Raw genomic sequence first — 26,177 nt, 5'->3', positions numbered from 1 at the left:
CCCAGCGATACGGATAAACCCAGGCCTGGGCTATAGGGATCGTTATCGGTCTGGTGTGAGCACCGACCACGTAAACTGCAGGGGACTGATTTAGTTATAGTTATCGTTATCAGTATTGTAGGACCGAGCCTTAAGTTGATTCAGAGTCAAACTGCTTTCTCGCTGCAATCAAACCATGTTGGAGTTCCGTTCGATTCACGCTGAGAGACCACCTCTGAGTCGGACTGGTTGTTTTGGACAGCGCTCGAGTGTGATTGTGTTCTCAACACACCAGGGTTCCACTCAGACTCAACAAAGCACTATTAATCAGCGCATACCTGGATTTCTGTAAAACATGTACGCATTGTGATTGTACGCAAATCAAATAGAATTGAGATGGATTTTCAAACGTTCAGCATGGTGAGGAAGGCCAGGGCTGCTTCGTGATTCAGAAAACCTGATCTCGTTGTATAGGCTGTATTACGAGTCTCCAGTTGAGTCATGGAGCCGATCGTTGCCCAAAGGCTTGAAAGGTTATACGTGTAACATGAGTGGAGGTCTAGACTGTTTTCTCATGGCTCCGTGCAGCCGGGGTAACTAACTGGCCACGGTCAGCGTTTCAGACTGGAGGCTGTCGAGCTCTTCAGTGACTGAGCCCTCGTTCCAGGCTTAAAGGAACAGTCCACCATACTTCCATAATGAAATATGCTCTTATCTGAATTGAGACGAGCTGCTCCGTACCTGTCCGAGCTTTGCACGACCTCCCAGTCAGTCAGACGCGCTGTCACTCCTGTTAGCAATGTAGCTAGGCTCAGCATGGCCAATGGTATTTTTTGGGGCTGTAGTTAGATGCGACCAAACTCTTCCGCGTTTTTCCTATGCGCATTGATACAGAGCTCAGATATCAATGCGCTGCCGAAGCGCGCAGAAGGTGTTAGTACGCCTGTCATTATAGTGCGGACTTTCCATAGCATAGAAAATCGCCACGTTTCAATTTGTGTAACTGAACTTTGCTTCATGTCACTGGTCATATAAACCTATGTAAACAGGAAAAACGTGGAAGAGTTTGGTCGCATCTAACTACAGCTGCAAAAAATACCATTGGCCATACTGAGCCTAGCTACATTGCTAACAGGAGTGACAGCGCGTCTGACTGACTGGGAGGTCGCGCAAAGCTCGGAGAGGTACGGAGCAGCTCGTCTCAATTCAGATAAGAGCATATTTCATTATGGAAGTACGGTGGACTGTTCCTTTAAAGCTCCTCTCTAGGAGACAGAATTATCCACCAAATTATGTTAAACTATGTTTCCCAGTGGGGAAGGAAAATCTTTGTGACAGTTCCTGGGTTAACTGCCATTACTCAAGCGGGAATGTGTGTGTGTGAGAGAGAGATTTGCCTGAAACACAAATAGGTTAAATTGTAAAATGTACGGTCATTCAAATGCACAGGTGACTTTGATGTGTTCCTAAAATGAGTTTGCGTTCTTCGGCACTTTTGGCATCACTGTTGGCAGTGACATAACCCAGCCTTTGATGTGTGCCGTTTTAGCGAGCTATTCCGTCAGAATAATTTGAGGCGATGTAGCGGGAAGGTGGGACGTGTTGCAGTCCCATTTCTCAGCTTCCCTCGGGCATGTGGGGTGACTGGCCTGACATGTGTTCTCTCAGCAGGAGAGCCAGGTTTGGGCTGAAGGCAACACGGTTTTCTGCAGCCGCAACTGCCTCGTTCTCTACTCATCCATAATGCAGAATAAACCTGGAGACAACAAGGTGAGTCATGCCATATTGCGCCAATTTTGACGTTACTAGACCAAGGGGTCCGATTTCATAAAATAATAACACGGTTAAATGAGGGTTTGACACGGAGCTGTACCTGTCGTCCTTTCTCAGCCGAATGCACCCGTGCTACCTGACTCTGAAGACCGATCTCCCCCCAGAGTTCTCCACCAGTACAGCAACAACATGTCCACCATGGACGTACATTGCCTGGCCCAGATGCAGCCCAAACAGTCTCCACCATCCACCCCTCCCATCTCGTTCCCGTCCATATTTTCTGAAATGCAGAAAGCTGAGATCAAGCCAGATGCCCTGAAGGTCACGGTTAAGCTGAAACCCCGGCCCCGGGCCGTCCACAACGGAGCAGATGAACCACGCTACCATTCAGCAAAGCGCTGGAAAGGGCTGCGTTGGCGCAAGTGGAGCATCCATATTTTGGTTCCCAGAGGAAAGCTGCATATGCAGAACGAGGGCGAGTTGGAAGAGCTGCTAAGGAAGCTGGACGCATCACTGCGACCAGAGCCGCTGCCCAGAGACCTGCGACGCTGCTGCTTCTGTCATGAGGAAGGCGATGGCCTCACAGATGGCCCGGCCAGACTACTAAACCTCGACCTGGATTTGTGGGTGCACTTGAATTGCGCGCTCTGGTCCACCGAGGTATACGAGACCCAGGCAGGTGCACTCATCAACGTGGAGCTGGCGCTGCGCCGTGGACTCAGTATTCGCTGTGCCTACTGCCAGCGCACAGGAGCGACCAGCGGCTGCCATCGATTACGCTGCACCAACGCATACCACTTCACCTGTGCGCTCAAGGCCCAGTGTACCTTCTTCAAAGACAAGACCATGCTTTGCCATCTACACAAACCCCGTATGGGCAGCGGTGCTGGGGGCGCCATGTTTGGAGGACTGGAGCACGAGCTGCGCTGCTTCACCGTGTACCGCCGTGTTTATGTGCAGCGTGACGAGGCACGCCAGATCGCCAGCATGATGCAACGTGGCGAGCGGGAACACACCTTCCGCGTCGGCAGCCTGGTGTTTCATTCCGTCGGGCAGCTCCTGCCACAGCAGATGGAAGCTTTCCACTCGTCGGCTGCCATCTTCCCCATCGGCTACGAGGCCAGTCGGATCTACTGGAGCATGCGCCATGCCAACCGCCGCTGCCGATACCTGTGCTCTATTGATGAGAAGGACGGCACACCTGAATTCACCATCCGCGTGGTGGAGCAAGGATACGAGGACCTCATCTTGACCGGCTCCTCCCCTAAAGGTAACAGTAACAGAACGTTTCTTCTCTCATTTTGCATTTCCTTGGTCTCTCATGACGAATGCAGTCTGGCGGTGCGTATTATGTTGATGATAAATAGTCTTGAGTTTGTGCCTGAAGGTCTACGACTCCTTCAAAAGCTAATTATGCAAATGTACATTTTATATTGGCGTGCTTTCATATATAAGCCACTGGGAACCATTTGCATCACGTTTGTTTGGGGAATTTAGCATGATGTAAACGTAATTATTCTTGCAGTCATGTACCGTATTTTAAAACGATAATTTGTAGCGCCCTCTGCAGACCAGTAATTGTACTGCGGTCACAGTCAATCACTGGCTGCTTTTGCTTTCGCCTCCTTGCGTCCCTTCCACACTTCTTGGCTCCTCCCTGGAGAAAGGATGTGAGAAAAGGACGAGAGGACTCGAGAGCAAATGTATTTAACACACGAGACGTTCTCGTTCACTGAGGAGTCACTTTAAAGCAGCTGCAGTGAATGGTATTGATTGATTATTCCATAGCGATGTTAACTGTATAACAGAACAGCGATTAGACCCCGAGTTATCCTTTATTAAAACATTGCAGGTGTAGCTACGAACGTCACACTAAAACACGTTGACGTGTTACAGGATTCGACTTCGTTTTGAAAGCGAGGCGTATTAACTGATTTATTTGTTCTTGTTGTTTATGTAAGATTAAGACTGCTACTTGCACCCGTTTGTCCTTCATCCGCATGCCTCCTCTTTCCTTTTCGTTAGCTCACCGGCCGTAGCCGATGAGCTGTTGCCATCACGCGGCGTCCGTCTGTCCGTCCACAATTCACAAAAATCGCTACTCCTCCCGGAGTTTTCAATGGATTGCGAATCTGATTGCTTTGTTTGGAAGATCTAACCAGTCTGCACAAACGTTACTCCCTGGCTTTGTGATTTCTCATTAGCAAGTCGCTAATTAGGCCGGTTAATGAAAGTCGCTACTCCTTCTTCAGTTTTCAATGGATTTTGATTCTGTTTTGTTTTGAAGATCAAATTGTTCTCATGAAGAACAGCTTAGCTAATTAGAAACGAGTCTGGTATGGCCGTGTGAGCGACTGCCTCGCTGACACTCTCATCCTTGAATCCAAGGATAGGGCAGGATCGGGTAGTCCAAGAGGCATCGGTTAGCATTTCAGGAAGTACCCATTGACAAGACTTTCCCTTCTCCCAGTCAGTCCCAGTACAATAAAATATCTATTAGTACAGTACGCACGTTTTAAATTACCTTTTAAGCTGTGTCGTGGCTAGAGGCGGGGCTAATTTGTCCTGGAAGAATGCAAACAGATGCTGTAAATCGCAGGTTTCCAACTGTGGTCCATGAGCACCCCCTGTCCTGTGCATTATAATCCGAGAGGATTGAGGTAAAGCGAGAACCGCAAACACATGACCACTTCTTTGTTAGGTTATCTGACCAGAAGGCCGATTGCCACGGCGTCCGTCTGTCCGTAATTCAGTTAAATCGTATCTCCTCCGTCAGTTCTCCGCGGATTTCCGTTCCGATTGTTGCGTTTGAAAGAACTCATCACCACTCCGCACAAAACTTGGTCGTCGTTGTGTCAAATTTTTTTTTTGCTAACGAGTTACTAATTAGGCCACGTTAACGCATTTTCCAGGCCTCTCATTAGAATTGTTTCTCATCTGATTTCAGTTCTGATCGATGTTTTGGGTCGATCTTCCCTCGAGGAGCGAAACTTGGTTGTTTGTTTGTTGATTTTCCTGTTGTAAACAATTTGTTTTCAGCTTTGTTTATTTTCAGTTAAATCATATCTCCTCCGTCAGTTCTCAACGGACTTCTGTTTTCTTTGAAAGAACTAGTCCTTCTGACAAACTGCTAATTAGGTCGCCTTAACGGCCCTTATCAAAAAGAAGTATACTTCAAGTTCATTTTATTAAGTGAATGAATGAATTTATTTATTTCGAACATGTATAAAAATGTATGTAACTATTTGTACATACAAAAGAAAGAAAATGAAAAAAGTGACAAAAAAAGAATAAATAAAATAACATAAAGAGCTAAGACATTACAATACACCGCACATTGTTCGAAAAAGGAGTGGGAAGAAGTACAATACTTTTTTTTAATTTCCCACCCCTTTTTAACTACCCCAAAATCCAAACTACATTAATACACCTAAAAAAATATATACCATATATACACTTTATGAATATCTATATAAATATATAATTACAAAAATAAATATATACTACATACCATATCCCTGTAAATATGAAGATATGTAAATATGAAGTGTACTTAAGTATATATATATATATATATATATATATATATATACACACACACATATATATATATATATATATATATATATACATACATACACACATACACTTCATAAATATCTATATAAATATTTAGTTACAAAATTAAATATATACTTTATTTCATATATACACTTCATAAATATCTATATAAATATATAATTACAAAAATAAATATCTACTACATACCATATCCCTGTAAATATGAAGATATGTAAATATGAAGAAGTGTACTTAAGTAAAGTTAAAGTATATTTGCTTAAGTGTACTTTTGTGTACCAAGTATACTGATATCAATGTACTTACAGTATACTTGTAAGTAAACTAATCTAATACTTCTTGGGAATAAATCAGCCCACTTTTAGTTTATAAAAAGTATACTTTAAGCCTAAGAGAAGTAAACTCTGAGTATACAACTAGTATTTTTTATTTTGTACTGCAAGTAAACCACAAGTAAACTTGTATACTAATAGTTTACTAGTTCTATACTTGTAGTCCACTCTTTAGTTTACAAAAGCATACTTCATAGTGTACTGGACATATACTATGAGTTTACTTGTTTTATACTTCTAGTCCAGGTTTTAGTTTACTAAAGTATACTTTGTAGTATACTGGAAATATGCTATTGGTTTACTCGTTACACACTTCTAGTCCACTTTTTAGTTTATAAAAGTATACTTTATAGCATATTGGAAATATACTATTAGTTACTGGTTATATACATCTAGTCCACTTTTTAGTTTTGAAGTTTACTGCAGTTACCCTTCTAGGTATACTATTAGTTTTTTAGCCCGAACCCTTACCTCATGCACACTACCAGTAGACAACTTAAAGTGCATATCCCGGGTCAATTCAGGAGCAAGATCAATGTACGCTACCGTTCAAAAGTTTGGGGTCACTTTGAAATGTCCTTATTTTTGAAAGAAAAGCACTGTTCTTTTCAATGAAGATCACTTTAAACTAATCAGAAATCCACTCTATACATTGCTAATGTGGTAAATGACTATTCTAGCTGCAAATGTCTGGTTTTTGGTGCAATATCTCCATAGGTGTATAGAGGCCCATTTCCAGCAACTCTCACTCCAGTGTTCTAATGGTACAATGTGTTTGCTCATTGCCTCAGAAGGCTAATGGATGATTAGAAAACCCTTGTACAATCATGTTAGCACAGCTGAAAACAGTTGAGCTCTTTAGAGAAGCTATAAAACTGACCTTCCTTTGAGCAGACTGAGTTTCTGGAGCATCACATTTGTGGGGTCGATTAAATGCTCAAAATGGCCAGAAAAATGTCTTGACTATATTTTCTATTCGTTTTACAACTTATGGTGGGAAATAAAAGTGTGACTTTTCATGGAAAACACAAAATTGTCTGGGTGACCCCAAACTTTTGAACGGTAGTGTAATTCTCCTATTTTATATTAAACTTTGGTCAAATATCTGTCACATTTTGCATTTTGTGCAATTATTTTTCCCTTGCGCAATACCAGAAAAATTCAGTTGAAATCGAGCCATTTGAGGCGAATTGGTCCGCCTCTGAAACAACTTGGCGTTTGGATTTCCTGGCAAACATTGATTTTCGTGACGTCGCGTGCGGGACGCCTCACTCTGAATCCTACGTCAGCGCTGGTTTGTTTATGAGAAAACGACCTGGTGGTTTTCTGCAAATTTCTTCAACGTTATCGCGTAATTATTAAAATGGTTAACAGATGTATCGTAGGAGGGTGTACAGTAGCAACACCAATCATGACAGGATTAGTACTCATCGTTTCCCAAAAGACCGGACAATGAGAGAGAAATGGGAGCGCTTGGTCTACACAGGCTGTGCACTGAAACCATGCAAAGCTCTCGCAGCCTGCTAGCGCTTCCGCAGGTGACGTCACGAATCTGGCTCCAGACTCCCTTGGGATTTTTCCAGACACGTTTTGTTATTTTATTTTTTCCTGCTGTAGACAGATGGCCTTGTGCAAAATTACCCTTCTGGATGAGTGTGTAAAGGAACATACTTTCATATTAAAAAAAAAAAACACGAATTTGGTCCAGAATACGCACTTTAATGGTGATGATACACGGGGCAACTTTTTGGGCAATGTTGCCGAGCAATGTTGCTGGGCAATTGCGTTTTGACTCTTTTTCTATTGAGATTGGGCAACATTGTTTCTTTCTGAATGGTTTTGATAATCTCTGGCAACTTTTTGAGATAAGCCAATCAGAACGCGAGTATCGAGTCATGTGACCTCCGGTGAGGTTCGGATCAGAAATTTCAAACAAATATGGCGGCCGCTCAGTGTCAGTGGAGTGAAGAGATGGAGAGACTCCTCATCTGTTTTTACGCCGGTAAGTTGTTATTTTAATATTCTATATGGAGGAATTTACCTCACCAAAGCTCTAAAAAACAACAGACAGCTTGATTAAATGGTCACAGCAAAAATTAAGACATCGATTTTTTTTTTAGCTAACTGTAAACTGCCATTGCTAACTGTTGTCGCCCATTGTTAGTTGCCCCAAAAAGTTGCCCCGTGTATCATCACCTTAAGTGTTTTGTACCTTAAGTTACAATGAAGTAATAAAGGTAAGAATTCACAAAATAACAGCAGATGCTCAGGATTAAGAACATATTCATTTTCTTTAAAAATCACAATTTACTACAGGGCGAGTCCACTTAAACATAAGCCACAAATATTTTAATACTTTATTACACTTTTGTTGATCAAAATTTTAAGTATAAGCTTAATATACTTTTCAGTATAAGCCAAGTATACTTATGTATAACTTTATTAAGTATATCTCTAAGTAAATAAAAAGTAAACTGAAAGCATACTCTCTTATTTTTAGTTTAAAAGAAGTATACTCGAAGCACACTTGAATAAACTTCTTTTCTTTTTTTTTAAGGGGAGTTTTGGGACTTCTCATTAGAGTTGTATCTCCTCTCTGATTTCTCACCGGGTTTCAGTTCTGATCGATGTTTTGGGTCGATCTTCCCTCGGGGAGCAAAACTTGGTCGTTTGTTGTTTTTCTTGTTGCAAACAATTTGTTTATTTCCAGTTAAACCATGTCTCCTCCCTCTTTCAGTTCTCAATGGATTTCAGTTCTGATCGTTTTCTTTGAAAGAGCTCAACTTTCTGCACAACACTCGGTCGTTGCATTGTCAATTTTTTTGCAAACAAATTAGTAATCAGGTCAACTTAACACGTTTTCTTCTGACTAGAATTGTATCCCCTCTCTCATTGATCATGCGAGTTCAGTCCTGATCGATGTTTCGGGTCGATCTTCACTCGAGGAACAAAATCGAGTCCTTTGTTGACGTTCCTGTTGTAAACCGTTTGTCGTGGAGGTCGGTCCTGTCTCACATTGTCACATTTCAGTTCCGTTTGATGTTTTGGTCGTCGTGGTTGTTCTGATGGCAGGCCAGTTGACCTGCTACGTCCTTGACGTTCTGGTTTGACTTTTGGAAGGACGAGGGTGGACTGATTCTCTCCTCCCCCTTTATGCAGACCAGAACAACCCAGCGCTCCATTCAAGTCAATAAGGAAGTTTATCACGTAGGACGACACGCCTACTTATAAGCCCGGAACTGTTCCACTTCTGCTCCCATAGAGATGAATTGTGTTGCTCGAAGATCTTTCTTTGTTGGAGTACTATCTCTGATTTCAACTAATCAGCTCATTAACAAGTTGAAGTGGGTGTATAGGAGCAAGAAAAACACAGAGGTTCTCCATGACCAAGGGTCTAAAAACACAAACATTACAAACTGCATCTTCAAAAATATTTAAATACAATTTTACATGAATCAACGTTTCTCCAAAAAAAAAAAAAATTTAAATGAATACGAAATATCTTGATGGTGGTTAAAGATTGCAGTGAATAAGTTGGAAAGATTAACCTAATTATTAACACGTGTAATAATTAAAGCAGTTTGCTTTTAAAGCTTAAACCCCCGAGGCGCTTGTCCTTCCTACAGGTGTGTGGGATAAGGTTCTGGAGCCGGTGGCTGAGAAGAGGAACGAGACGGGCATTCTTAAACTGTTCCCCGTCTACCTGAAGGGAGAAGATCTGTTCGGACTCACCGTACCTGCAGTCACCAGGATCGTGGAATCGGTATGACGGAATTACACAAACGTGCTCAAGTGACGGATATTAAGATTAGTGAGAGTTTTATTTGGCTGTGTGTGTGTGTGTGGAAAAGGGTTTAAGTGGTGTAGTTGAAGCCTGAGGGCTACTCAGTGGCTCATAACGTCCATTCCTTTCAGACAAGTAAATTGCTTTTTATTTTGGGACGAATCACAGCATTTTAATGAACCTGATCATTTCCAGTTTGTGATGGTTGTGTTCCAGTTGCCGGGGGTGGAGGCATGTGCTGGCTACACATTCCGTTACGGCCGTAATCCTCTAATGGAGCTGCCGCTGGCCATCAATCCCTCGGGATGCGCTCGATCCGAACCGAAGGCTTGCACACATGTCAAGAGGTGTGTGTTAAGGTATTCTGTTGGACTTAAACCTTTTATTACTCTATGTTTCTTTTGTTGTACTTTTTTTTTTTTTTTCCTTCCCATGAGCTGGAAGCAGCTGTTTCAAGTCCTGCATGGCCTCCAGCATCTATCCCCAGGTCCCCAGGCTTGCTCTTTCTTTTTTTCTAAAGATAATATTAACTCTGGATGACAGTGTAATGTTTTCATCAGGGTTTTCGGCCTTGCGTGTTCCGACTCGGACCCCAGCGATGCCGGAAGGGACGTGATTTATGATGAATCAGTTGAGAACGACATGCTCTCAGAATAAACTCGACACTTGTACACTACCGTTCAAAAGTTTGGGGTCACTTTGAAATGTCCTTATTTTTGAAAGAAAAGCACTGTTCTTTTCTTTTCAATGAGAAATCCACTCTATACATTGCTAATGTGGTAAATGACTATTCTAGCTGCAAATGTCTGGTTTTTGGTGCAATATCTCCATAGGTGTATAGAGATCTTGCAGTCACGTGACCGGAAAGTACACAACCCCCATCTTGTCGGTCAAAAACACCGCTGAATACTGCTGCACTCGTGTACAGAATGGATCAATTTCAACCGACGGACTACACGGCTCATTTTTCTAATGAACAGATAACTAGATATATGTCTAAAATAAACGATCTACAGGTTTGTGACCCTTATAGCTTACCGGACGGAGTTTTCACGACCGGATTTTGAACTGCCAGCGGAATACCCGGACGTGTATGATTACCTCATCAACTTTCCCTCGCTGTTCAGTGGTGAAGCACTGCGTGCTTATAAATCTCTGGACAGTTTTCTTTACAGAAATTCAGGATTTGTCAGCAACTCAGATGTGGCATCTTGTAAACAAGAAAATAATCCTCATTGGATGGGTAAGTCACTTAAGTATTGAGTATAGCACTGACCAGCCGATTATAGAATAGAATAAGGTAATTCCAAATCGTCCGTGTTGTTTACATGGATCTGGCGTTGGAGAGGTAGAGGCTTGGCAGTGGAGATTTGAGTGGCTGTTTTCTGAGCTTAGTCAACAGGCCGGCTCTGCCTGTAGCCTCGCTTTTGCTTCCGCTCCCGGCGCCACCTCCTTCCCTTTGCTTCCGATAACAATCCACGGAGACCCCGCTGGTCTCGCCATCTCGTCCGGAATGTTTTTTTTTTTTTTTCTCGTCCGGAATGTTGTGCATGCGATGGAAATCACTACAAACCGTCATTTTCTGCTGGAAACCAATGTCCAGTAAGTCCATACGGTTGTAGTGGATATTGAAGTCCGGTACAGACGAACAACACGCAAAAATACACACAAAAAACATAAAAAATGTGCACAGGTAGGGAGAGCTTGTAGCCGCAGCCGTTGTAGTAGAATTGTATATAGTAGGGTTTTCCAGAAGAAAAGGTAGAAGTAAAAGCAGAAGTAGAAGGCGGAATATGGCGTTTGACCGACACGATGGCGTCTGTCATAATCTGGATCGGCTGTGACGTCACATGCAAGTGCTCCATAGAGGCCCATTTCCAGCAACTATCCCTCCAGTGTTCTAATGGTACAATGTGTTTGCTCATTGCCTCAGAAGGCTAATGGATGATTAGAAAACCCTTGTACAATCATGTTAGCACAGCTGAAAACAGTTGAGCTCTTTAGAGAAGCTATAAAACTGACCTTCCTTTGAGCAGATTGAGTTTCTGGAGCATCACATTTGTGGGGTCGATTAAATGCTCAAAATGGCCAGAAAAATGTCTTGACTATATTTTCTATTCATTTTACAACTTATGGTGGTAAATAAAAGTGTGACTTTTCATGGAAAACACAAAATTGTCTGGGTGACCCCAAACTTTTGAACAGTAGTGTATTTGATATAACTGGCATCTCAGAAACTTGTAGTTATTTGTGTAGAAGCAAGAAATAAGGTTCTCGTACATGGAAGATAAATAAGCATTCAGGTTCATGCCAGAGGTCTATCAGCTTCCTGATGGTTCACACAGATCCAAAACGGGGATTAAATCGTACACAGATCAACTCCCTTGTCAAGATGATCTCGGTTCATTAGTTTCGACCATTTATGGTCATACTCTCACTACGGTGATGCTTGATAGAGGCTTGATGGGTCATCAGTTCAAGGTCAAATTATTGTCCTGCATCAGGCAAAGAAAACTACTCAGGAGATTTGAGCTGAACTGGCAGGAATTGGGATAAGAACTGTCCAACACATTATTAAAACCTGGAAGGATCGTGATGATCCATCAACATGTGGTTGGAAAAAGATCCTGACTGACCAGGATCAGAGATCACTGAAACACTTGAAGTCGAATCATTTAAAAAAAAAAAGGACAGTCAAACTCACGGCTGTGTTTAACAGTGAAATTCAGATCATCTCTACACTCACAGTGACGAGAACTCACAGGACTGGGACTAAACCACTGTGTGTCCATCAGAAAACCACTTGTTAGTGAGACTAATCAGGAGAAAAGGCTTCAGTAAAGATTGGACTCTGGAGCAGCAAAGAAGGGTCATGTGGTCTGATGAGTCCTGACCCTCTTCCTGAGCGATGGGCGTGTCCGGGTAAGAAGGGAAGCCCATGAAGCGATGCCCCATCATGCAGAGTGACGTTGTACAAGCCTCTGGAGGCAGTGTGATGATCTGGGGTTGGTTCAGTTGGTCGTGTTGAGGCTCAGCAGCGTTATGGGGCAGTAAAATGAAGTCAGCTGACGACCTGAATGTACTGAATGACCAGGATCACATCCCGTCAATGGATTTTATTTATTTTTTTCTCCATTTCCTGGTGGCACCAGGATAAAATCAGGGCTCAGATTGTGAAAGACTAGTTCAGGGAGCATGAGGAATCCTTTTCACCATCACCACCACAGAGTCCCGACCTTAACCCTCTGGGGTCTGAGGGTATTTTCTGGCACTCTAATGATTTTGGTATGCTCTGATTTTGTTGTCAATTTCAACAAATCTAAGCAGTATTTTCAAAGTCGTTTGACTTTTTTGTATTCAGCCCAAGTTCAGCTACAATAATAACTCTGTAGTCTGTATGTCATGATTTGTACTTTAAAAAAATAACACACAAATGAAGATGTTGTAAAAAGCAGTTTTAGAACTGTGTTGGAATGTGCAAAAAAAAACATGACCTTACCAGGGCTTAATTTGAGCCGGAACATGACGGAACAAGATCCGTAACCTCCGTTGTCGGATCCGGCAGCTATTTTCATTTCATTCGGTGTTCCGGCAACTATTTAAATGGATCAGATCACCTCCGTGACCATCACAAAGGGAAAAAAATCAAACAATAAATTAAATAAGTAAATAAAAATTTGTTTAGTGTTCGGTTTTGATTTTGATATCTGTTGTTGATTTCTCTCCTATGACATCCACAAAATCTATGCGAAAGGGGAAGGGGGGGGCATGGGGTGTATACTTCCGCTCAATAGAACACCGGGTTTTTTGTAGCCGTTAGCTTGCGCTGTGGAAAAAATGGCAAAAAAAAACAAGAAAGCTTACTAAAATGTTTAAAATGAATTCTCCAACTTGTTTTGTAAACCCTTTATTTCTTAACTATTACTTGAATTGATTGCACTTATGTTTGCTGGCACTGCTTTTAAATTATTCTCTTTTTTGGGCTTTTTTCTACCTTTATTGGATAGGACAGTGTAGAGACAGGAAATGAGCAGGAGAAAAACAGGGAGGGCTCGGAAAATGACCGCAGGTTGGAATCGAACCCGGGTCCCCGGATTTATGGTATGGCACCTTATCCACCTGAGCCACGAAGTCCCGCTGGCACTGCTTTTAAATCCCCTACTTAAATCCTTAAAATGAGTCGTTTAACTCATGTCTTGTGTGATCTGATCTCCAATGGTGAAATAAACCGGTTGTGATATGAGTACAGTCTGTTATTTTAGAAGATAAATTTAATATATAATTTAATATATAGCCTAATAAAAATATTATTTTATAACATAATATCATGACATATTAGTCTGTAACTGTTCGTCACTAAAGCGTTTTCTAAGATCATAATGTCTGATATTATTTTTTTTTTTTTATACACACAATAGCCGTGTGTGCGTAAAGTTATAGTAAACCAGCCCCCGCCTTTTTTTTTTTTTAAGTCGCCGGACCTACCCACCTCCTGCGTTCCGGGACCTGCCACTTCACAAATTAAGCACTGGATCTTACCCATTGTGTCGAACCGTTTTGGTCACTTGAGGTGATTCTGTTCAGTCTTAGGAATGGATCAAGCACAAAAACTTAAATCTGCTCCATTGATTTAGACAATTAACTGGCCATCAAAAATTTATCTCCTATTGTTTTGGGATAAAGGGTTGGCAGTGGGACGGGTATTCAATGAGAAGAGTAAAAAATTCCATTCCATTCAATGAGAAGAGTGAAAACCCCTCCCACTGCCAACTCTTAATCCCATCAGATTAACTCTTAATCCCATCAGGTCAAGTCCCAATGGGTAAGGTCATGTTTTTTTTCACACATTCCAAAAACTGCTTTTTACATCATCTTCATTTATCTGGTATTTGACTTTATTTTGGTATTTGACTCGATTCAGTGTGCTTTGAAATTAACTCTTGTCCTATTTTACTCAGCTCAGAGCCACAATCAACTCTATTACACAATTACTCTGTAATTTTGCTCCCACTCCAACTCCAGATTTTACTCTCTAAACTCAAAGCATGCCGTTACCATGTGAACAGTCTTTTATGAATGTATAAGTGTGCGCTCAGCGCTCCGACTCCGGTGGGACTGAGTGAAGTGACAAGTTTTATGTTTCGTCTAATTTAGGTAATTTAAAAACGATATTATTATTTGTCAGTGGGCACATAGGAAAGTGTAAAGTATAAAGTTTGTCAGTATGTTTATCAAGCCTGTATGATAAAAACTCACAAATATATTTATCTCAGTACATGATCACCTCATTCTAAACCTGTCGAGCTTCACCAGCGAAGCTCTCGACCCCAGAGGGTTAACCCCATTGAGAATGTTTGGGATGCTCTGGAGAAGACAGTGGTTCGATTCTCCCATCATCAACACAAGATCTCGGGGGAAAATTAATACAACCCTGGACTGAAATAAATGTTGTGATGATGCAGAAGTTCATCGAAACAATACCACGACGAACGCGTGCTGTAATTAAAACTAAAAGCGGAGCAACCAAATATTACAGTGCATGTTTGGTTTTGGGTTTTTTTTTGGCCAAACAGTGTATTTCACTGGACTGCCCTGAGTATTCAGGATATAGGCTATGGAAGGAAAAAAAAAAGTCTACCTGTATTTCATCAAGTCAAGGTTTTTAACCATGAATAGAAGATCCTGTGTAGAGGATTATCCCGTCACATATCTTTCGGTAATTTAATTAGCTGAAGGCAGCTCATCAGGAGAGAGAGAGAGAGAGAGAGAGAGATTGGAAAGGGAGGTTTTGAAGAAATTGGACTTGATTGTATAATGTTCGATTGCTCAGGTTCAGAATAAATGTTTTTTCAGTGTAGAGGTGTGTATCAGGAGTTGATCAGAATTATGAAATAATAATAAGTTAAATTTGTATAGCGCCTTTCAAGAAACCCAAGGATGCTTTACAATTATAGACAAGGAAATAAATAAAAATAATAATAAATAACAAAAAAATAAAAAGTAAAAAGTCCACCAAGTAGGGGTCAGGATGTAATTCCCGTGGTGTAGCAGCCACAGTCCCACCAAAACGCGCACGAAAACAAGTCCCACATCTCCAGCACCGCCGCCATGATGCCGTCAGCAACATCGCTCGAACACCACGCCATGGATCCACAAAGCGAGCACAGAAGCTCCGCCACGCAGAGCGCTGGTATGTCCAAACCGCCTGCACAGCCGCCGCGACACCACCGAGCAACATCGCTCAGAACATCACGCCAAGCACTAAAGCGCAGAGCGCTGGACAACCACGATGTTAAAATGAGCAACGAGCTCACTGCAGTCCACAGCTGGGAGCACAGGCATCACCCACAGCGAACCAAGGCCTGGAGGGAACCGACGCCCAAAACTGGGTCTGGAGCTACACCACAACCGGTGGACAAAACACTCAAACATCAAACTACACAAACACACACAAAAAAATTAATAAATAAATAAAATGAAAATAGAAAAAGAAAATAAAAAAAGCTCTCATAAACTAATTGTTAATGTTTCATCAATGAACGGTGGCCGCAGTTGGCTTTCAGTCAGGTTCGTCACTCGTCCACATCTTTATACATTACCGTTCAAAAGTTTGGGGTCACCCAGACGATTTTGTGTTTTCCATGAAAAGTCACACTTTTATTTCCCACCATAAGTTGTAAAATGAATAGAAAATATAGTCAAGACATTTTTCTGGCCATTTTGAGCATTTAATCGACCCCACAAATGTGATGCTCCAGAAACTCAATCTGCTCAAAGGAAGGTCAGTTTTATAGCTTCTCTAAAGAGCTCAACTGTTTTCAGCTGTGCTAACATGATTGTACAAGGGTTTTCTAATCATCCATTAGCCTTCTGAGGCAATGAGCAAACACATTGTACCATTAGAACACTGGAGTGAGAGTTGCTGGAAATGGGCCTCTATACACCTATGGAGATATTGCACCAAAAACCACACATTTGCAGCTAGAATAGTCATTTACCACATTAGCAATGTATAGAGTGGATTTCTGATTAGTTTAAAGTGATCTTCATTGAAAAGAACAGTGCTTTTCTTTCAAAAATAAGGACATTTCAAAGTGACCCCAAACTTTTGAACGGTAGTGTACGTAAGAAACGGTGTAGGTTTTGAGGTAAATCCTCCCGGTTTAGACTCGGCCCTGACCCTGAACACTGATGCTCCTATAGGCCTCACACACTGACCAGCGGCTGCTCCACTAAAACCCTGCAGACCAACGGGAACCCAGCTGAGCTCACCGGCGCCCCCTACAGTAAACAGTTTGTGCACTCCAAGTCCTTTCAGTACCGGCGCATGAAAGCCGAGTGGAAGTCCAACGTCTACCTGGCTCGATCACGCATCCAGGTAACGGAATCGTAGATGCACCTTCATTCCAAAGTAGAGTAAATGACTGACTGCATAAAAACAAGGTGGTGTGTGTTGTAGGGCTTGGGGCTGTACGCTGCTCGAGACATCGAGAAATACACCATGGTGATCGAATACATCGGTACCATCATTCGGAACGAGGTGGCAAACCGCAAAGAGAAGATGTACGAATCACAGGTACGGACCTTTTTTTTCTCTCATGTTTAAAGAGATTCTTGTTTTCGTACTTTGCCCATTTTTTTTTTTTTTTTTAAATGTGTGTGGTTTGTTTGTTTTTCAGAACCGTGGCGTTTACATGTTCCGCATCAACAGCGAGCATGTCATAGATGCGACCATAACAGGCGGACCTGCACGGTACGAATCGTTTTGGGAGTTTTTGATGATGTAATGTGAATAAAAATCACTCCAGGATTGGTTTATTCCTGAAACTTTATCTACTGTGTAAACTGTGTAGTTTCTCACCGGCGAGTCCGGCGCTGTTGGATTCTCGATTCTGATCGGTCAGAAGGTGTTGATTAGTTTTCTCTCCCAGTAGTGTGGCTGCGAATCAAAGGTTTACATTAACGCACTCGTCCTAATACGTTATCGTTTCTATAGTAACAACGGCTTTGATTGTTTCTCATCTCTGATCATTTTTCTCCAGCACGGACTGTGTTTATTCCTTCCGTATGTTTCATGACTAGCGTCTCAGCCACCTGTTGGACTTGTGTCTTGATTCTCACGTTCAAAGTTAAATAAGACTTTACATGCGCTTGTGTCTGTTCCCGTTCCCACGTGGGGGAAAATCATATAGTGTGTACTCGGTATCATCTGCATACAGATCGTGTCATGTTTGTTTGGATTTCTTTGCGTATCTCATTCCTGACCTCATGGTCTTTATTCCCTCAGGTACATTAACCACTCCTGCGCACCCAACTGCATAGCAGAGGTCGTGACCTTTGAGAGAGGCCACAAAATCATCATCAGCTCCAACCGGCGGATACAGCGTGGGGAAGAGGTACGTGTGCAGCGAGAGCACCGAGTCCTGAGGGTTCCTTCCCAAACAATTTTAAGGTCCTGGTCAAACTACAGCTCGCGACGGGTTTGCAGATTCTTGGCAATGAAAGTTGTTAGCACGGTCACCAATCATACGATGCGTGGCCAATGTTCTCCGAGCTGCTTCGCGAGTTGGTTTTTGGTGCGTCTTTGTCTCGTGAGTGGCCAAAAACGTCATGAAAAAGTTCAGTGCATGCGTTGAAATTTGGTGGCGATATTTGTTTTCATTGGCAGACTCTTCTTCTTCTTCTGTTGGCTGTTCCTGTTAGGGGTCACCACAGTGGATAATGTCCCTCCATCTCCTCCTATCTTCTTCTCTCACACCAACATGTCCTCCTTTACCACATCCATAGATCTCGTCTTTGCTCTTCGTCTTTTCCTTCTACCTGCCAAGTCCATCTCCAGCGTTCTTCTCCCAATATACAACCCCGATTCCAAAAAAGTTGGGACAAAGTACAAATTGTAAATAAAAACGGAATGCAATAATTTACAAATCTGAAAAACTGATATTGTATTCACAATAGAACATAGACAACATATCAAATGTCGAAAGTGAGACATTTTGAAATTTCATGCCAAATATTGGCTCATTTGAAATTTCATGACAGCAACACATCTCAAAAAAGTTGGGACAGGGGCAATAAGAGGCTGGAAAAGTTAAAGGTACAAAAAAGGAACAGCTGGAGGACCAAATTGCAACTCATTAGGTCAATTGGCAATAGGTCATTAACATGACTGGGTATAAAAAAGAGCATCTTGGAGTGGCAGCGGCTCTCAGAAGTAAAGATGGGAAGAGGATCACCAATCCCCCTAATTCTGCGCCGACAAATAGTGGAACAATATCAGAAAGGAGTTCGACAGTGTAAAATTGCACAGAGTTTGAACATATCATCATCTACAGTGCATAATATCATCAAAAGATTCAGAGAATCTGGAATAATCTCTGTGCGTAAGGGTCAAGGCCGGAAAACCATACTGGGTGCCCGTGATCTTCGGGCCCTTAGACGGCACTGCATCACATACAGGCATGCTTCTGTATTGGAAATCACAAAATGGGCTCAGGAATATTTCCAGAGAACATTATCTGTGAACACAATTCACCGTGCCATCCGCCGTTGCCAGCTAAAACTCTATAGTTCAAAGAAGAAGCCGTATCTAAACATGATCCAGAAGCGCAGACGTCTTCTCTGGGCCAAGGCTCATTTAAAATGGACTGTGGCAAAGTGGATTAATTTTTCTCTTTAAATGATACATTTTCTCAGTTTAAACATTTGATATGTCATCTATGTTCTATTCTGAATAAAATATGGAATTTTGAAACTTCCACATCATTGCATTCCGTTTTTATTTACAATTTGTACTTTGTCCCAACTTTTTTGGAATCGGGGTTGTACCCTGAATCTCTCCAAACCATCTCAGTCTCGCCTCTCTCACTTTATCTCCAAGCCGTCCTGTGTGTCCCTCTGATATACTCATTTCTAATCCTGTCCAACTTCGTCACTCCCAATGAGAATCTCAGCATCTTCAGCTCTGCTCCCTCCAGTTCAGCTTCCTGTCTTTCTGTCTCCAAACCGTATACCAACGCCGATAACCTTCTGTCACGAATCACTCCTGACCCTCTCCTCCGTCCATTCCAACCTGCTCACACTTTCTTCTTCACTTCTCTTCTGCACTCGCTGTTAACTAAGCAGCGAATACTCGCAGATGGGTTTGGGAATACTTCCTGAAGCTCAGGGAACCTTCACAGAGCCTCTTGAGATGTATTCGTCTCGAATCCATATCCCTGATGCTTGCAGGGGCCTCGAGACCTACAGTATATAACCTAACTTTGGCCGAGACTTGAAAAGCGCGTTTACATTCGACAAGGTTTGTTATATGGTTGGGCAAAGGGTTCGTGAATATTTGGCGGCGGTTAGATGACGCATTTGTGATCGCCGCTGTCATGTGTTGCTGAAATTGCCAGACGCTGATACATAGAAAACCCTCAAACATGCCTCCTCGGAAAAACTCCAGTTCTTCCATCTTCAAGTGTTCGCCTGCTGTGCAACCACAACTTTTAGCTCGCCTGTGCATCGCCGCCAAAACGCCTCGTTTTCACTGATCGCGAGCAGGAGTGTGACCGTAGCCTAAACGCCACCTCCTTCATATTCATTAAAACTCCTGATTGTACCTTTAAGATAAATGAGGATGATTCCTCACAGGGCCTCCAGCATCAAAGCATCGCTCTCTTACCTTAGACTACGTTCAGACTGCACCCTGAAACGACCCATATCCGATTTTTTTTGCCCATATGCGACCTGTATCCGATTTGTTATTGACAATCTGAACGACACAGATCCGATTTTTTCACATGCGACCCAGGCCGCTTGGATATGTGGTCCTCATTCCGATGCATATCCGTTATTTTCACATGCGACTGCAGTCTGACCGGACAGGTCGCATTCATGCGACCTACACGTCATCAACAAGAGACAAACGTCACTATTCTGCGTTGGCTAATCCCGCCTCTTTGGTGGAAAACAACAACATTTGTACAGTTTTCAGAATTTAAATAGACTTTTATAGAATTGATCAAGCTAATGGTGGATTTGGTAGAGACCTGGATGTTGATCTGTTAGCCTGATTAAATAAAACAGTTTCTATAACTGATTTATAACTTAAACCATCCTGTATTACAAGATTATAAGATTGTTCTGGAAATTTCCAGTAATTTGACACCTTTGGTCTCATTAGTCTGCTGCCCACATTAATCAGATTATTGTGCGAGTTCCGCCGCCGCCACAAAAACCACATCGCCAGGTCTCGCCTCATCTCCATAGCAAACTGCACTGGTGTTTCTGCACCTTGAGCCAGCGCTGAGAGAAGCTGCAGAATTCAGCTGGCTATAAACAATCTAAATAAATATTTATAAAAATGTAGAAAAAAAGTTTATTAATATGACGAAATAAATATGTGCAAATGATTAAGCCTGAATTAAGAGTTTGGTAATACAGCGGCCGTATCCCAAATGACTGCCTACTGAAGCTCGAGTGCACTATATAGAGTTTAAAAATCCATTACTTCCTAGTAACATGTAGTGCACTTATATAGAAATTAGAGAGACATTTAGGAGTCAACCCTCGTTACCAGGCTACACGTTTTCATTTCAATTCAGAAACACACACACACGAGACCTCACACTTTAACACTAACCAGATAATTAAACAAACAAAAAATCATTAAACATGAAGAGTGCGCTTTTTTTTGTTTACGTATTACGTAGATGTGCTTATTACGTGTCAATTTGCGCATGCGGGACACTTTTGGGTCGTTTTCCGTTCATATTGGAGATCGCATACAAGTCTCATATAATTGGTAATGTGAACGGCCTAACAAAAAAATCGGATTTCACAACAAATCGGATATGGGTCGTTTCAGGTTGCAGTCTGAACGTAGTGTTATTTATTCCGCGAGGTTTTTGTTTTTTTCCCTTAGAATAAACTCTAAAACCCGGAAACTACCAGCTCGTCCACCTTTCATTTGGCAGATGTTTGACCGTTTTGTACTGTATGTGCAAGGCGGTCCTAATTAACCCTGGTGTGTTACAGGGATGTGATGTAACCCGCGTAGCCAGTTTCTTTCTTGAATTTCACCCTAAATGATGAAATACGAATTGACCCCAGTAAAAGTCGGGCGGTTCTGGTTCGTGCTTTGGCTGAATGAAAGAGCACGAGGAGGAGGAGCCTGTTCTCAAACTCCATCACCGTTTGGTTTCACATTCACGCCGACGAGGTCCTTTATGCTCATCATGAGCTAGTTCATTTTACTGCAGTGGGGGCTCTCAAAGTTTTGGCACCCTTTTAGTGATGATCTAAGCCAAGTAAGACTTGATGCTCTGAAAAGAATCTTCACCGCAGATTCAAGATATATATATTACTACAAAACCCTGACGTGTTTGATCAAACCTAGGAATATTTTTTAAGTCCAGGCACTTATTTATTATTTTATTTTATTATTTTTTTTAAACCAGGGATTCCTGAACATTTTGAGTAAACAGCCCTATTATGGATTTTCTATGACGTGCAACTCCATATTAAAGTGCGTATTCTGGACCAATTTCATGTTTTTTTTTTTTTTTAGATGAAAGTATGTCCCTTTACACACTCATCCAGAAGGGTAATTTTGCACAAGGCCATCTGTCTACAGCAGGAAAAAATAAAATAACAAAACGCGTCTGGAAAAATCCCAAGGGAGTCTGGAGCCAGATTCGTGACGTCACCTGCAGAAGCGCCAGCAGGCTGCGCGAGCTTTGCACGGTTTCAGTGCACAGCCTGTGTAGACCAAGCGCTCCCATTTCTCTCTCATTGTCCGGTCTTTTGGGAAACGATGAGTACTAATCCCATCAAGATTGGTGTTGCTACTGTACACCCTCCTACGATACATCTGTTAACCATTTTAATAATTACGCGATAACGTTGAAGAAATTTGCAGAAAACCACCAGGTCGTTTTCTCATAAACAAACCAGCGCTGACGTAGGATTCAGAAGGAGGCGTCCCGCACGCGACGTCACGAAAATCAATGTTTGCCGGGAAATCCAAACGCCAAGTTGTTTCAGAGGCGGACCAATTCAACTCAAATGGCTCGATTTCAACTGAATTTTTCTGGTATTGCGCAAGGGAAAAAATAATTGCACAAAATGCAGAATGTGACAGATATTTGACCAAAGTTTAATATAAAATAGGAGAATTACATTGCTCTCACTCCTGAATTTATGCATTTTAAAGAAATGTTATGGTTTGCCAAATTTTCTGGTGCATTTTTGTGAATTCTGTAGTTCCACTGAGTCACTCGATGATGATGATGATGATGATGATGTTAAGGAAATAGCAGAGGGAGACGGATGGAGAAGTTTGTCCCCGTTTTTATTGAACTCTGACACTCGTTAGTGCGGTGTGTCAGGATGGTGAAAAAACACTCAAGTGCTTAAACACTCTTCACTTAAACGTGGCTTGTTCGAATGCTCAGTATCTCTCAGGAACATCGAACAATTATTCGACAAAGCTGAAGTGAATATCAGTGAATAATAGTCTGTCTCTCACTGCAAAAAATGATCTCTTGTTGAGAGAAAATATCTTTAATATGGGTGAATTTATCTCATCTCAGCTCATTATCTCTAGCCGCTTTATCCTGTTCTACAGGGTCGCAGGCAAGCTGGAGCCTATCCCAGCTGACTACGGGCGAAAGGCGGGGTACACCCTGGACAAGTCGCCAGGTCATCACAGGGCTGACACATAGACACAGACAACCATTCACACTCACATTCACACCTACGGTCAATTTAGAGTCACCAGTTAACCTAACCTGCATGTCTTTGGACTGTGGGGGAAACCGGAGCACCCGGAGGAAACCCACACGGACACGGGGAGAACATGCAAACTCCACACAGAAAGGCCCTCGCCGGCCACGGGGCTCGAACCCGGACCTTCTTGCTGTGAGGCGACAGTGCTAACCACTACACCACCGTGCCGCCCTGTGAATTTATCTATTATTTTTTATTAGAAGTTTACTAGAACTCAAATATAAGATTATTTAGCTTACTTTGAGACGCTTTTGCTAATTTCAAGCCTTAAATTTTCTTATTCTATTGGCAGATAATTTGCTCATTTTAAGCATTCAAAGCAAAATTATCTGCCAATAGAATAAGAAAATTTAAGGCTTGAAATTAGTAAAAGTTAGCCTGGGCCCGCCCATCCTAAGAGTGACGCAACACGAGGGCCTGTTGCGAACTTAGTCTGGCCAGGCAAGCTATCTCCAGCTCTTCCAAGCTCCCGAAAAATCGGGAGCCAATCAACTTTGAGCATCTCCAACGGCCCTGGGTAGAGGCGTGTTCAAGGCAGTGACGTAGTAGAACTGCGACCGGAAGCCATAGATTGTTTACAGAATCTATGCCGGAAGCGCTTCATTCACTAGAAACATTACGAACATGGAGCAGCGGCAAGCCTTTGACACAGCGGTAGATGCTGTATTGAAAGCATTCAACGGGAAGTTCTCATTGAAAACGGAGCAAAGAGCAGCCCTGGAGGTATTTATCTTCTTCCTGTTACTCAAGCAGTTTCCGTCGCATCACATACGTCAGAGGAAAGAGTGATGTGATTGGTTTAAGCTTCGTCACAGCCTTTTCTGGCTTCGACCAGTAGCAAACTGAGGCATTTCAGGGAGGCGGGTCAACCACGCCTTTGGGAAACGGTTGGGCTTAATATCTTTGCCAGACCAAATGCTCGCAGAGCTTTGAAGTTGCGTTAGCCAGACTAAGTAAAAGTGTCTCAAAGTAAGCTAAATAATCTTATATTTGAGTTCTAGTAAACTTCTAATAAGAAATAATAGATAAATTCACCCATATTAAAGATATTTTCTCTCAACAAGAGATCATTTTTCGCAGTGCTCTCCGTCTATCTTTCTCTCGATCTGTCTCTTGCTAGCTGTCTGTTTATCTCTCTTTATTTGTCTGTCTCTGTGTACACCTAAATCTCTCTCTCTCTCATATAAATTAATAATATGTGTGTGTGTGTGTGTTTTATATTTGCTGAAGGTGAAGTGAATAATAAGAGACGAAGTCAAGGTTATTATTCACCGATGTTCACTGAGCCTCAGGCGGATAATTGCTTTCGTATAAATACACAAGTAATTCATTTTTAAAAATCGTAAGAAAAAATAATTTATTTCAAACTTCAAAAGCGGCATGTAAATGTAATAACTTTGCTTGCGTCACTGATCTATGCCGAGTCACATAAAATCCTTTGTTCTGAAATCGATAAAATAAATCCCAATCCCTCCTTCCCTTTGAATAGTTTTAGACCAAACTTTGGAGCATCTTTAGTGCTTTTAGGAGCAGCACTTTCTCTCATCATTTGTAATTCTAACTCACTCACGGTGACGAAGCGATCGGCCGCCATTTTGCCGAGTCGCTCGAGGCGATTATCGAGAAATAGTCTGAATCTCTCGACCAATCAGAGCGCACGATTTTCTATAATCCCCTGCGTATTTATACCGAATGGAAATCGCGGCAGACAAAATTCATCTTTATGGTTGGAGCAGTAATTATTAAAATAAATGAATGGAAGTGTGCGTCACGTCACCGAACACTTGTGTCGTCCTGTTATAAAGCTGTATTCAGTGGTTTATTATTATTATAATTCAGTTTCTTATTAAATCAGTCGTTCTGATTACGTCGCGTTATATTTCTGACTTAAAAGTGAATTTTACTGTTTTAAACTCCCCCTAGTGGTGGTGCGAGAAACACTAGGCTAGCGTCTTCATTTTTAAAAACGAGTCATGTTTAATCAAATATGCTTTCATTTTTACTTTTCCTCCTTCTTCTGTGTTTCTCCTCCATAGCTATGCTACGATTACAAATTCGACCTGGAAGACGACCAGCATAAGATTCCTTGTCACTGTGGCGCAGTAAACTGCAGGAAGTGGATGAACTGAATCGGAGCGGGCGGACAGAATGTTCAAACTCCACACTTATGCATTCCTTGTGATCTTTTTTGTTTTATAGGCCCGTTTCTAAACAGGAAGTGGTGTCGTGATGGTGGTGGTGTGTTTTAGTTTTTTGTTTTTTTTTGTTTTTTAAAGAATCTATCAGGGCAGATAATAAGACCGCAGAACTGTAAGGGTTAATGGAGATCGGGTTCCAAAACAAGGGGATGGTGGTAATGCGGTGGTGAAAACCAGGCCCCACACACACACACACACACACACTGGTCCCTGTGCATAAACAGCTCGTGTGGTTTTTTCTCTACTGGGACGTCAGTGAGACTCTTAAAGAGACTCGGTGAGAGAAATGTGGTTTAATCTCACCAGCTGAACAGGAAGTGATTGTGCTGGCCACAGCCTTATTTAGATTATAAAGAGGCGGGACCTCTGGGTTTAAAAAAAAAAAAAAAGATCTATACAGATATACACATTATATATAAAGATATAAATACAGAAATGTAGACACCACTGAACAAGGAATGTACTGAGAAGACTTCCTTAGGGATGAAGCTAAGGGATTATTATTATTATTATTAACTTGCACTAAAACGACGACGAAAAAAAATACGGTTTAATAGAATACTTGATTCCATGAGTCAGTTTATTTTTTTTTCCTTTTGTTTTTGATTTCTGTAAAATAAGAAGCGACTTTTTTTTGTATTTATTATGAATCGAAGCTATTTTTTAAGAATGTCGACTTAAAAAAAAAAAAACGAAGAACGTCAAGCTGCTTCAGAAGGCTGAACAGAACATGTTACTTTAATAAAAAAAAATTTTTGT

At 41.8% G+C, this 26,177-nt stretch overlaps 1 protein-coding gene across 10 annotated transcripts in view; it reads left to right on the top strand.

Moving 5' to 3' along the window:
- Positions 1–25,817, top strand: part of kmt2ca (lysine (K)-specific methyltransferase 2Ca) — a 308,052-nt gene extending 282,235 nt beyond the window's left edge. For 7 of the 10 annotated variants that reach the window (XM_060922565.1, XM_060922568.1, XM_060922566.1 and 4 more), the window contains 9 exons: positions 1,648–1,749; positions 1,870–3,022; positions 9,290–9,426; positions 9,664–9,806; positions 16,651–16,825; positions 16,907–17,023; positions 17,127–17,200; positions 17,735–17,843; positions 25,257–25,817. In XM_060922565.1, the coding sequence (XP_060778548.1) occupies positions 1,648–1,749; positions 1,870–3,022; positions 9,290–9,426; positions 9,664–9,806; positions 16,651–16,825; positions 16,907–17,023; positions 17,127–17,200; positions 17,735–17,843; positions 25,257–25,349 (2,103 nt within the window). In that variant the 3' untranslated portion in view covers positions 25,350–25,817. The remainder of the gene's footprint in view (positions 1–1,647; positions 1,750–1,869; positions 3,023–9,289; positions 9,427–9,663; positions 9,807–16,650; positions 16,826–16,906; positions 17,024–17,126; positions 17,201–17,734; positions 17,844–25,256) is intronic. The other 3 variants (XM_060922569.1, XM_060922563.1, XM_060922561.1) reach the window with 2 other exon arrangements.
- The last annotated feature ends 360 nt before the right edge of the window (positions 25,818–26,177 follow it).

Source organism: Neoarius graeffei, chromosome 5 (assembly GCF_027579695.1).
Source record: "Neoarius graeffei isolate fNeoGra1 chromosome 5, fNeoGra1.pri, whole genome shotgun sequence".
In the NCBI taxonomy this organism is placed as follows: Eukaryota; Metazoa; Chordata; class Actinopteri; order Siluriformes; family Ariidae; genus Neoarius; species Neoarius graeffei.
Note: the sequence above shows the minus strand (reverse complement) of the source record. Positions and strands in the feature narration are given on the sequence as shown.